This window comes from Nuphar pumila, chromosome 7 (assembly GCF_984573655.1).
Source record: "Nuphar pumila chromosome 7, dmNupPumi1.hap1.1, whole genome shotgun sequence".
Classification (NCBI taxonomy): domain Eukaryota; kingdom Viridiplantae; phylum Streptophyta; class Magnoliopsida; order Nymphaeales; family Nymphaeaceae; genus Nuphar; species Nuphar pumila.
Genome location: NC_143255.1, coordinates 28,174,566 through 28,184,472, shown reverse-complemented (window position 1 = coordinate 28,184,472; position 9,907 = coordinate 28,174,566). Strand labels below are relative to the sequence as shown.

The 9,907-nt window shown below is 39.3% G+C and overlaps 1 protein-coding gene across 2 annotated transcripts in view; it reads left to right on the top strand.

The window, feature by feature from the left end:
* The first annotated feature begins 350 nt into the window (after positions 1-350).
* The window catches only part of LOC149831659 (uncharacterized), a 22,785-nt gene continuing 13,228 nt past the window's right edge, over positions 351-9,907 (top strand). Inside the window, exons 1-3 of one of the 2 annotated variants that reach the window (XM_090014045.1) lie at positions 351-605; positions 1,026-1,269; positions 1,488-1,714. In XM_090014045.1, coding sequence (XP_089870171.1) covers positions 1,523-1,714 — 192 coding nt within the window. In that variant the 5' untranslated portion in view covers positions 351-605; positions 1,026-1,269; positions 1,488-1,522. The remainder of the gene's footprint in view (positions 606-1,025; positions 1,270-1,487; positions 1,715-9,907) is intronic. The other variant, XM_090014046.1, reaches the window with a different exon arrangement.

The following is a 9,907-nucleotide window of genomic DNA, read 5'->3' as shown; positions in this document are numbered from 1 at the left end:
TAAGAACGGCAGGCAGAGCGACACGGCTGAGCCTCTGGTGGCGGTTTCTCTATGTAAACATGAAAAAAAAAAGCTTGCATCTCAGCTCATTTATTCTGTCTCAACTCAGTATGAGAGTATATATTTTGCATCGGAATTCCGGTCCATATTCTACTTTGGAGTTTAGACCTACATCACAAAGTACGACCGTGGGTCCAATCCGGGAAGACTCGGGTCTTACCCGACCCATATGTGATGGGATGACGTGGCAAGGCGGGGTCCACAAGGTGGAGCTCTGCAGAGAAAAAAATTCGGCGTTCCCGACGACACAGTGGCGCGGACACCGCGCCTCACCGCCACCTCCACTTGCGTTGGGGAAATATTTAAGCGCCCAAAGCCTTCTTTCCTTCTCGCTTCAGGTTTTCCCCGTTTTGACTCTCTCTCTCTCTTTCTGGAAGGGCGGTTTTCCCGTCGCCGGAATACCGCCTTTGTCCGGAGGGAGCTCGGAGAAGGGCGGTTTTACCACCAGGGGTACCGCTTCCGTCCGTCTGAAAACCGCCTATCTTCTGATCTCCTCTCGTTTCATTTGCTTCTTCCGGCCGTTTCTCATCTCGTACATCTTCCGAGTAACTCTCTCTCTCTCTCTCGGTAGCCTTAATCGGAGGATGATGCTTGTGGAACTTGTCTAGATTGAAATTTTCATTGGAGTTGATGATCAGAATTGACTCAATTGAGAGGCTTACGGGCTTTTTTTTTTTTTGGATTCTCCGTAGCGTCATTGTGTTTCTCTTTGAATTTGATTTGTGCTTTGTTGAAGCTGATCGAAACTTGAGACGCATGTCTTTTTTTTAGGATTTGCCCCTATCTGGAAATGATTCTCTTGAATTTGATCTTTTTTGGTGTTTTATGGCCAGATTTGATTATGATTGTTTAATTTTAGCTTCTGATTTGGGGAAATTGACAAATTTCTCTTGAATTTGATTGTAGTTTGTTTTCTCTTGTTGAATTTCGATTTTGATGGAAGGTTTTTTTTCTTCTTTCGAAAGATTGCCCTAGATTGAAGTCGAGTTGATCATGATTTGAAGATTCGGATCTACCCTTTTTGAGATCTCCGTAGATTGTAAATGTTTCTATCGGATCTGATCCTAGATTGAGACTTTCCTCATAAATTTGAGCGCGTATTTGTGATATTTGATCGGGGAGAACTTCTTATGTGATGATTTTCCTTCGTATGATCGGTGGTCGATGGAAGTTGGAACTTTTCACCGCTTGACTGTTTTGGTTTTTTAGGTAATTTTCCATGTGACATTGATATATTATTGAGTTGATTTCCTCCTTCTTTTCATGTCCTAATTTAAGGGTTCCTGATTGTTGATTTACCTGAACTTGATTTTCTGGTCTGTGTGATTAGGATGCTCTTTTGGAATGTTTGTGCTGTTTCTTCTCTTCCGTTTTCTTTGAAAAATTCGGGTTTTGTGTTTGGTTAAAATCTAGTCTTCTATTTCTAGGTTGAAGAAGGATCTAAAGCTTCATCCGGTGCAGAATGGGAGCATTTGCCTCAAAATTGTGGTTTATGTTGTTTCCGGCAAAGGAATATAAGATTGTTGTTGTCGGCCTGGACAATGCAGGGAAAACTACTACACTTTATAAGTTACACCTTGGAGAGGTTGTCACCACCCACCCAACGGTTGGGAGCAATGTCGAAGAGCTTGTTTACAAGAATATTAGGTTTGAGGTCAGTTCTTACATCTCCAAGATCTACTCACCTTTGTTTATGATCAAGTATAATATTGTCCTTTTTTTTCACGTTTGTCATCTAATTCATCATCAAGCCTTATCCCAACTACATGGGGTTGGCATATTTGTCATCTAATTGTTAAGCAGTCTTCATATCTTAATAAGTTTACTTATGTTATGATCTTGGTTGTGCAAGGGTTTTTCTTAATTTAGATCCTCGGCTCCAGGTGGGTATGGCTTACTTTTGATATTTATCTGAATTATGAAACTTAGTGCTGACTTGTGAAGTGAAAGAGTTCTATTGTTTTGTTTTGTTTTTATTATTAAGGTAAAATTGTGTAAGAAGGGCATTCTGGAATGCTGAACTTACAATAATGGTTCATTATCTAGGTTATCCTGCTCTCTCATCCCACACATGTCAAAAAAGCTTTTTATAAGTTTATTTTCTTGTCAAGACCCATGTTTCATGCCCTCTCTTCTTCTTTTCTTCCCCCCTCTTCATCATCATCCACTCACCACTGCTGCACTCTTCCTCTCCTCTTCTTTTCCTCCTTTTCTTCCATCATCCATTCCCCCATCGTTGCTATCATGTCCCTCTCCTCTCATTCACGCCCCTACCATTTGTGCACACTCTTATCTTCTCCCTCTTTTTCCATCACTCGTTAGCCCACCATCACTACCTTTTCATCTCTTCTCTTCCTGATCTTCTTTCATCACCCACATGAGCCACCACATGATGATAGGTTGTTATCTTGCAGTAGTTCCATAACAGTGTAAGCCAGCCATCAGGATGAAGGGAGCTAGAAACTAGATAGTTAAAATACAAAAAATAAATAAGAAAAAAATACAACAACAAACAACAACAAACAACAACAAACAACAACAACTACGCCTTCATCCCAAAACAATTGGGGTCGGCGATATGAACCAAAAAAGAAAATCATTCTGGGTCTTCCACATGAATCCTTCTCCTCCAGTCATTTCTATCCTATGCCATGTCCTCGGTGAGGTTCAAAGCATTCATATCCTTTCCTATCACCTCCATCCATGTCTTCCTAGGCCTACCCCGACCTCTTTTAACTAATATATTTTCCCATTTCTCCATCCTTCTAACTAGAGCATCATTAGGCCTTCGCCGAATATGTCCAAACCACCGTAAACGATTCTCTCTCATCTTATTTTCAATGGCTGCAACACCTACCTTCTTACGTATCTCCTCGTTCCGAATCTTATCTTTTATTGTATTTCCACACATCCATCTCAACATACGCATCTCAGCTACACTCATTTTTTGAATATGATGTCTCTTGGCAGCCCAACATAATTAAAAATTAAAAATTAAAAATTAAAAATTAAAAATTACAAAAATATTTTACATTTTAACACTCCTCCTCAAACTTACAGTACAATGAGCGAAAGTTTGTTTAAGAGAAAGTGAAATCGGGGGGGCTGTAAGAGGCTTGGTGAAGAAATCTGCTAACTGGTATTCTGATGTAACATATGGCAGATCAATGGTTCCATTCAAGTACTCTCTGACATAGTGACAATCCATTTCAATATGTTTGGTGCATTCGTGAAACGTCCGGTTGCTTGCAATGTAGATTGCACTCTTGTTGTCACAACACATTCGTGAAGCATGTGTTGCTGCAGCTCCCATGTCCGCAAGCAGACGACAGAGCCATACGACCTCCATTGTAGTGGTTGTCATGGCTCGATATTCGGCCTCAATGGAGGATGGAGAAACCTTTTGTTGCTTCTTGCACCTCCACGATATGAGAGATTCACCTAAAAAACACAGAAACCAGTGGTTGAGTGCCTATTATTAGGATCACCTCTCCAGTAAGCATCCGTATAACCATTAAATCTAATGATGATGAAGCTAACAAGAAGAATCCTCGTGAAAGAGAATTCTTTAAATATCTAATAATACGTAAAACTGCTCCCATGTGAATAGAGGTGGGAGCATGCTGAAACCGACTGGTTGTATGTACGACATGCACAATGTTTGGCCTAGTGATGGAAAGATAGGAGAGTGCTCTAACAAGCTGTCTGAAGGGGGTAGGATCATCGAGAGACTCTCTATCATAAATTTTCATTTTAATATTGACTACTTCAGGGGTGTCCACCGTCTTTTGATATGTAATGCCAGACCTGAAAACAATATCAGAAGCAAATTTAGATTGAGAGATCAGATATCTTCGAGGAGAATCAACAACTTACTTCTATTCCTAAAAAATATCTTAAAAATCCTAGATCAGACATTTCAAAATGAGTTTTAAGAATAGTTTTGATATCTGCCACTCCCTGTTTGTCATCACCAGTGATGATCATATTGTCCACATAGAGGAGAAGAATGATGATACCTGCATCAGATTTCTTAACAAACAAAGCAGTGTCAGTTAAACAAGAATGAAATCCAATATTTGTCATAACATGACTAAACCTGTCATACCAGGCTTTTGGTGCTTGTTTGAGACCATAGAGAGCCTTCTCAAGACGAAGAGTTTTACTCGTGGGAATACAAATACTAGGTGGAGGATCCATGTATACTTTTTCAGCAAGCCTCCCATTTAAGAAAGCGTTTTTGACATCCATTTGAAAAATATGCCACCTTTTAACAAAGGCCAAGGCGATTAGGGTTCTGACAGTAGTCATACGGGCTACATGAGCATAGGGATGACAGTGGGGTGAGGCGGGGGATAAGGTCTCCACCCCCGCCCCGCCTCAAGATTAGAACCTCCATCCCCGACGGGGATGGATTTTAACTTCCACCCCCGCCTTTATCCCCGTTTCATGTCCTCCATCCCCGGTTCAAACAGGGATGAGGTGGGGTGGGGCGGGGATATTGCGGGGAAAAGTCGGGGCGGGGACGGGGAAAAGTGTACGTCCATCCCCGAACGGGGATGGATTTTAACCTTCGTCCCCGCCTCCACCCCCGTTTCATACCCTTCATCCCCGGTCCAAACGGGTCGAGGCGGGGCGGGGCCCCGCTTTCCCCCGGTCCACTGCCATCCCTACATGAGCGAAAGTTTCTTCGTAGTAGATGCCATACTCTTGAGCATAACCTTTGGCTACGAGTCGTGTTTTATATCTTTCTAGGGTCCCATCACTTTTGGTTTTGACTTTATAAACCCATATACACCCTATAGGTTTCTTTCCAAGAGGAAGGTCTTAAATGGACCACGTTCTGGCCTTTTCTAAAGCATCCAATTCTACTTTCATAGCTTCAACCCATTCTTTATGATTTTTGGCTTCAGAGTAGGAGGAAGGTTCAACGTAGGATTGGATTAATGCTAAGGCAGCCCTATATGATGGTGAAAAGGAGTCATAAGAAACAAATTTGTCGGGAGGTCTAGAAATTCTAGAAGTCCGTCGAGGAGGAACTTCAGAGAACCTTTCTAACGCACATGGAAGATGCGGTTCTCCAACTCTTCGTCTTGTATACTGCAATCCAACATCCCTACTGGTTTGGTCTCTGCTATTAGTGTCAGGAATAACGGGGCTATGATCATTGTCAAAGTTGCATTCGAAATCCTCTTCACCAAAGTTTGAGGTTAAATCAATTAGAAAGGAATATTCAGTAATATCCTTAGGTTTTTCACTCTCAAAAGCATTCTCTTTTTCTAGAAAAGACACATTTCTTGATACATATAATTTTCCATTTTGAATATCATAGCACCTGTAACCTTTTTTATTCTCAGCATATCCCAAAAAGGCACATGGGATTGCCTGAGGAAAAAATTTATCGTTTTTGTCTGTAAATACAAAACATTTGCAACCAAAAACTCTCAACCTAGAGTAGTTTGGTGTTAAATCATAAAGTTTCTCAATTGGAGAAATATTTTTCAAAGAAGAGGATGACATTCTATTGATGAAATAGGTGGCAGTTAGGACTGCTTCAGCCCAAAACCCTTTTTTGAACTTGACTTGCAATTAGCAAAGTCCCAGTGGTTTCCATAATGTGGCGATGCTTGCGTTCAATACGACCATTTTGTTGAGGTGTGTGTGGGCATGATCGTTGATAAGTAATGCCATGTAGATTAAGATAATTTTTAAATTCTCCGAATATAAATTCTCCCTCTAAATTGGTGCAAAAAATGGCGATATTACTTTGAAATTTATTAATAATCATCTTATGAAATATTTGAAAACGAACAAAAACCTCAGATTTATGCTTAAGAAAATAAATCCAAGTGTGTCTAGAAAAATCATCAACGAAGATGACATAATATGTACAATCGCCTTTAGAAATCACTGGTGCGGGTCCCCAAACATCCAAATGCACTAACTCAAAAGGTTTTGTAGAGACAAAGGTTCTACTAGAAAAAAATAATCTTTTCATTTTACCAAGAATACAATCTGTACAAGCAAAATTTTTAGATTTACAAAATTTTTCCAAACTTGGGAAGAATTGGATTTTAGACATATGAGGATGGCCAAGTCTTTTGTGCCATAATTCTATCTCCAATTTCTGAATATTTAGACAAAAAACATTCTTTGGTAATTCCAAAAAGTTTATGTAATATAGTCTTCCTTCTCTGTGGCCTTTCCCAATCAGCTTCCCTGATTGACGATCCTGTACCCAACAACCATCAGAAGAGAATGATATATTACATCCATAATTAGAAATTTGTGAAACAGATAGAAGATTCAAATTTAATTTTGGGATATATCTAAGATTGGGAATACAAAAACGTTGATAATTTTCAAAACAGCTATTCCTTTTTTTTCAAGAGATGTTCCATCTGCTGTGAAAACTTTTGATATACTTAAGTTGTTTTTAAGACATTCGGATAAGCATTTGTCATTTGGGGTCATATGAAATGAAGCACCATAATCTAAAAGCCAAGGAAAATTACTCGGACCGGAAACAAATGCAACTGCCGCTTCTGTTGAGGCATCAGTTGAAGATGATACCCCTTTGAGAAGAGGTTGGAGGATCTCCATCAGTTGAGCCATGGAAACAGGCACATCTTGATCTTTTGGCTCAACTTCAACGGTGACCACCCTTTTTTCATCCCTCCTTTTTAGTTTAGGGCATTGAGGTCTATAGTGTTCTTGGCTCATGACAGTGGTGTCAAATAACTTTCCTCTTGTCAAACTCACCGTTCTGTCTTCCAAAGTGAGGTGGTCGGTAAGTATATGTATGATTCTCAGGCCTAGATACTGCTAGGACAAAATCATTATCAGCTTTAGGGGTGCTTTTTCAAAGACGATTGTCCTCCATAGTTAATTCTTCAATAGTTTCCACAATAGTGAGAATTTTTCCACGATGAAGGAGGGCTGATTTGGTGGACTCGAATTCTAGCCTTAACCCAGTTATAAACCGGTAGAAATGTTAAGCATCGAGCTGCTTTTGGCGAAACTCAATATCCTCGGCACAGTGCCATTTGGGTTCCAAAAGAGATAGTTCTTCCCAGAGTTCGGATAACCTATTGTAATATTCTCGAATTGATTTGTCACCTTGGGTCATCATCCGAACCTTCTCTTAAAGATTGCACACATATGCAATATCTTTAAGGGAATACATATTTTAAGATATTCTCATGCTTATCGTCATGATCAAACTTGACAAGACTAGAACATTTTTTAATGTCAACACTATTGATAAGCCATGACATTATTTTTGCATGTCCCATTCTCCACTATTTCCATTTTTTTTCATAGGAAGCTAAAGCCTTGATTTTCTCCTTTTGATAATGGGACCTCCTTATCTCCCTCTTTCTTGGTAAGGGATAGTTTAGGTTCCGAATCGGAACCATCCACGATTCCCCATAAGCCTTTACCCTATATGTGGTGCTTCATGATTGAAGCCCACGTTACATAGTTTGTGTCACTTAATTTCATGGGGATGATGGTGACTTTTTCATTGTCATCCATTGTTTACAAAAGGTGAAAAAGAAGGATAGGAGAAAAGAAACTAAAAAGAAAGAAAAAAATGTGTGAGAAGGGAAAGAGATACAATACAATGATGTTGAAGCCCTTCAAATGATACGTTTTGAAGCCGATAATGAAGTGACGAAACACTTTTCTCCAAGTGACGAAACACTTTTGCAAGAACAATAACAAACCTTTTGCACAAGGGGCACGGAAATTGAGGCGGACTTTCTCCAAGATCTAATAATCCCGCGGCTCTGATAGCATGTAAGAAAGTGGTGGTGTTCCACCAAAGCACTTGAACCAAGCAAACAAGTGTCTAGAAAGACACTTCACACAAGACCCGTAAAAGGGTAAAAATGAAAAACACAAATAAAAAAAGGTTTTTTATTAAAATGTGAAATGCTTAAAAAGCATTTTCTACAAGTTACAATGGGGGATGTACCCCTATTTATAATAGAGAGGAGGGGAGAGCTCATAAGGAGCTCTCCCTCTAGCCGTTGGACTAGCTCCAACGACTAGAGTTTGGTCAAGTTCCAACCGGAACTTGACCAAAACACTAACTATCTAGTTCTATTTGAACTAGATAGTTAAAATACAAAAAATAAATAAGAAAAAAACAAATAAAAAATAAAAAATAAAAATTACAAAAATATTTTACATTTTAACAGATTGCCGGCCTAGTGTGGAAGTGGAATTAAAGGATTGGAGGATGCTAACAAAGCTTATCCTGCAAGGCTTGCTCAGGATGTTATGTCTTCTCAGTTTGGTTGGATTTCTTTCTTTCAAGTAATAAATCTTGAGTGAAAAAGTGTTTGGTCATTTAAGTATGTCATATGAGGGTCATGGGCCTGGTGTTGCATTCTGTAAGGATGGAATTCTACTTGTGACAAGGTGAAAGTGCTAGTTGGTAATGGGGGCATAGGTAAATTTGGAGTAATAAATCTAGAGTGAAAAAGTGTTTGGTCATTTAAGTATGTCATATGAGGTTCATGGGCCTGGTGTTGCATTGTGTAAGGATGGAATTCTACTTATGACAAGGTGAAAGTGCTAGTTGGTAATGGAGGCATCGGTAAATTTGGAGTCATGGTGTAGTCAACTTTTTATTGAATTGTTATCTAAGTGAGAAAGCAAGTCAATCAAGAACCCTTTGGGGATGGGTATTCATGAAGGGAGTAGAAAATATGATGTTATTACTTCCTATTAGCTCACTTAGTAGCAGACGGTTTGCTATCTTGAGCATCGGTGGCAAAGGGGGCGATTTGACTCGCTCGGTCTGAGTTACTTTGTGATTGGGTCAACAAGTTGGGAATTACTCGTTTTCCACCCAAACTTGTCGTTGGTTCAGCTTAAATCAGGCATGTGTTGAACTGGTTTTGATTCATCTAACTCTCTCAATTTAGGTTTATTTATTTTAGGAGCAAAAAGGGTTCACCACCTTGTATAAATTAGGTGTTTGTTTCCACAAACTCTTGATGGATCGACAGCCAGACTTTGTGTGAGAGCTGCCACATTGTAGCGGATACACCTTGATGTGAATTGATTGAGAGTCTTTGGCATAAATTGATCGAGGGCTAGGCCCTCATGTAAGACCTCAACTCCATGAAACAACCGAGGGCTAAGAGTTGGTGCAGAAGCTGCTTTGTGTTATGAATTGCTTGAGGGTGAGGAGTTTGTTAGAACTTTTGTGGTTCACGTACAAGATTATTGATTTGGGCTGCAGAAATATGATTTATCTCAGGTCTTCAATGCAAAAGGGTACTCCTATTTTCCCTTTAAATAATATCAGCGTGAATAGATCGATGGTCCCTTTCCACCCCACGAAATTCAACTCGTAATGAGCAGTGTTTCATTTGTTTCTACTTAGTTGAAAGCAAATAAAAAACACACAAGCCAAATAATTTCTAGTAACGACTTTTTTTGAGATATTGATTTTTGGTTTGTGATACGAAGTACAGGATGCTGCCAATTAAAGCCCTGTCGCTTTATTATCTTCAATATTATAATTTCTTAAAATTATGTGTTTTAATTTGTTATATGTTTTATGAATATTTTTTAAATCTTGTATAAAAAAGAAAACACTGACTTGGCTGAGTCATCCAAGATGACTTGCCGAGTCACAAGTTGAGGAGGGACAAACGTTTTTTTCCTAGTTACTGGGTTGGCCAACTATGATCTTGAGTATTGATGTTTGCTAGTTTGGGCAATCGTAATAAGGGTCTCAACAAACATGATCTGTATTGGTGAAAAAGATCCATGGAGGAAAGACATGGGTATTTGATCATCTTCCTCATGTATCGCAGAGAAGGAATTC